General features: G+C 63.9%; 1 protein-coding gene across 1 annotated transcript in view; it reads right to left on the reverse strand.

Annotated features, from left to right (window-relative positions):
- SYT7 (synaptotagmin 7) overlaps positions 1 to 2,980 on the reverse strand; it is a 21,309-nt gene that overhangs the window by 3,483 nt on the left and 14,846 nt on the right. Inside the window, exons 8-12 of the mRNA XM_029965957.1 lie at positions 2,564 to 2,699; positions 1,903 to 2,173; positions 1,496 to 1,665; positions 992 to 1,106; positions 700 to 899 (exon numbers count right to left, since the gene is read on the reverse strand). Coding sequence (XP_029821817.1) covers positions 700 to 899; positions 992 to 1,106; positions 1,496 to 1,665; positions 1,903 to 2,173; positions 2,564 to 2,699 — 892 coding nt within the window. The remainder of the gene's footprint in view (positions 1 to 699; positions 900 to 991; positions 1,107 to 1,495; positions 1,666 to 1,902; positions 2,174 to 2,563; positions 2,700 to 2,980) is intronic.

The following is a 2,980-nucleotide window of genomic DNA, read 5'->3' on the forward strand; positions in this document are numbered from 1 at the left end:
TCTGCGGGAATGGCGTCCTTGGATCCGCGGCTCCGCTCTCGGCCCCTCCATCCCCATCCCGCTCCCCGCCGCCGCCGCCTTCACCCCCAAACTCCTCCATCCCTGCTTTTCTGGCGCCGGGCTATTTTTACCCGCGGATTTTCCATATGGAAAACCGCGTGTGCCAGCTGCCACCGCATCTGACACCTCGAGGAGCCGGTGCCACGTGGCGGGGTTTTAATGGAATATCATGGACGCTGCCAGTGTGTCCATGGAACTGTGCTCTGGGAACGGTCGTGCCACCAGCACCGTGCCCTCGGGTGTGCCCACATCGGGAATGCTGCCACCCCTGCCCCTCCCTGGCAGCCTGTGGCGCTGACCTGGGGTTTTGTTTGATGGATTTATGCCAGCTGATGTGTTTTCTTGGAGGGTTTTTGGGATCAAGTGGTAAGGACGGATATCACCGCGCTCGTTTGTCACGGTTACACCTGCGGCGAGCTGGGTGGGTTTCACGTGCAGCAAATCCAGAGGGGATAATTCCCAGGGGATTGGGAGCCAGCCAGATCCGGGTCCCGGATCCTGCTGCCCCATTTCCTGCTCTCCTGGGAGAACTTGGGCCCCGCAGCACAAGGGGTCCCCATCGGGAGGTGACGGACTGGTCGCCCTCGAGCCACTCATCCCAAGTCCCACCTGGCCCCGGTGTCCCCCCGGTGTCCCCACCTTGCCGATGACGTCGTTGCGGCTCAGCCTGTCCTTGTCCATGACGGTGATGACGATGGTGGTCTCACGCAGCCGCTCCGTGGGGATGTCGAAGGCGAAGGACTCGTTGAAGACGGGGTTCAGGCACCGCTTCATCACCACCGTCTTCTTCTTCTCCACCCGCTTGTCCTTGTACATCAGCCACACCTTCACGTAGGGATCTGGGCGGGAAAAGAGCCGCTCAGCACCGGCGTGGGAATCAGGGAATGCCAGCCGGAGCCGGGAGGGGGCTGGGAGGGGGCCAGGGCTGCACCTGACGTGCCCCCGATGTCCATGGCTTTGAGGTTCCGCGCCTTGATGATGTTCACCACGATGGAATTGGCCGAGGGGTTGTAGCACAGCGACAGCAGCAGCTCCCCGCGGCTTCCCTGTGGGATTCATGGGCACCCTGAGGGACTGCCACACCCCACGGAGCTCCACAGTGGGAGCGGGGTGACAGGACAGGACCCCCCCCCGGAGTTGGGGTTTTGGGGCTGCCCAGAAAATCAGGGCAGGAGGAAACAGGGACACCCCCGGTGGGACGTTTGCTGGTCTTGCTGGAGGTGGGAGGAGGAGAAAACTTTCATTTTGGATCTACCTGAAACAGCTTGTTTTGACCCAAAATGGGCCACTCGGAGCCTTAATAGAAAGCTTTGGGAAGAGAAACGTCTCATCAGGGAAAACAGCAGAAAACATCCCTGCTGGGGTAGGAAGTGGGGGGTGGTCCTGACGGGACACTGCGGGGACAGGGGGGGTGGGAGTGGGCCCAGGGCCTTACACTGCCATCGCTGCATGGCTTCAGGTCCTTCCAGAAGGTCTGCATCTGGGTGAGGTCCACCTTGTTGAGCGGGATGGACACCTCTCCGATGGGATCGTTGCGGCTGAAGCGGTCGTAGTCCAGCACCTGGAGATACAGCACCCGCTGCACCACCTTCTCGTAGGGGAACCCTGCACCAGAGACAGAGGGGAGGAGAAGCCAGAGGGAATGAGGAGCCGGAGGGATGAGGAGCAGGAGGGAGTGAGGAGCCGGCACCCCTTTGCCCTTCCCCTGATAACGGCCAGCCCACGGCACCACCGATGGCCACCACACCAGTGGCTTGAGCCGAGCTGAACCTCCAGGTCCCACCACGGCTCTGTTTCCGCCCTGGGCCAGTCCATCCACTCCCAGTCCATCCCAATTCTTACCTTCGAAGAGGAAGGTCTCGTTCCAGTGCGGGTTGAGGTTCTTCCTCTTCACCTTGGTCTCCAGCTTGTGCTTCTTGTCGGGGAGCAGGTAGATCTTGACAAAGGGGTCACTGGTGCCGCTGAAGTCCTTGGCCGGCAGCTCCTGCGCCTTCATGATCTTCACGGTCAGGGTGGACTCCTGGAAGTTGTAGCCGACGCTGAACTGGATGCGGCCCAGGTTCTCCCGGCTCACGCCTTCGTGGCCCTCGTCATCCTCGGAGCCCGGGGAGAGCTGGGGGGGAGGAGGGAGGTGAGAGCGATGCCGGGCGTTGCTGGGGACCCCCGTCCCCCCGGCCTTGCATCACCCCGACCCCTGACCCCCGGCCCCGTGAGCTGTCAGGGACCATCAGCCTCTCCCTGCTGCCCCTGCCGCTTCCCATGACTTCCCATGACTCCTGGCTCCGTGCCACTCGTCCCGGGGAAGCGGGAGCTCCAATTAACCAAATCCCTCCTGACAGCACAGCCCTCACGTGTCCGGCCCCGCTCGCTCCCTGGTGCCGGCCCTGGGGACGCACTGAGCCGGCGGGGACTCGGCGGAGAGGGGGGATGTGCCGGAACTCTTCTGGCACGGGCAGGATGCCGACCATGGAGACCCCATTCCCGGTGCATCCCGTCCACCCACCATGAGCATCTCGCTGGTCAGGGAGTTGACCAGGTCAGAGACGGAGGAGTGAGGCTCCGTCTTGCGGTCGGACTCGTCGTGGGGTGGCTGCCCCGGCACCGGTGCCGTGTTCACGGCCTTGCCGCCGGCCGGCAACCTGCAGAAAGAGAGGCGATTCCTTGGAGGAGAGGGGCCGGGAGAGCCGAGGACGAGACCGTGAGGGGCTGCCCGGGAGCCCTCTCCCAGCAGATGCTGCTCCGGGGCTGTGCCAGCACCCAGTGGACGCTGCCAGGACACCGGTGGCTGTGGCCCACCGGCTTCCCGGACCCGATCCCGGTGCCAGTGGGTGCCCTGGGACCTTTGGAGCACAGCAGCAGGTCCCACACCATCCGTGTCCCCAGGCCAGGGACGGCCCTGTCCCCACCGGCGGCTCCGGCT

Source organism: Manacus vitellinus, unplaced genomic scaffold (genome assembly GCF_001715985.3).
Source record: "Manacus vitellinus isolate BGI_N305 unplaced genomic scaffold, ASM171598v3 scaffold_127_pilon, whole genome shotgun sequence".
Lineage (NCBI taxonomy): Eukaryota > Metazoa > Chordata > Aves > Passeriformes > Pipridae > Manacus > Manacus vitellinus.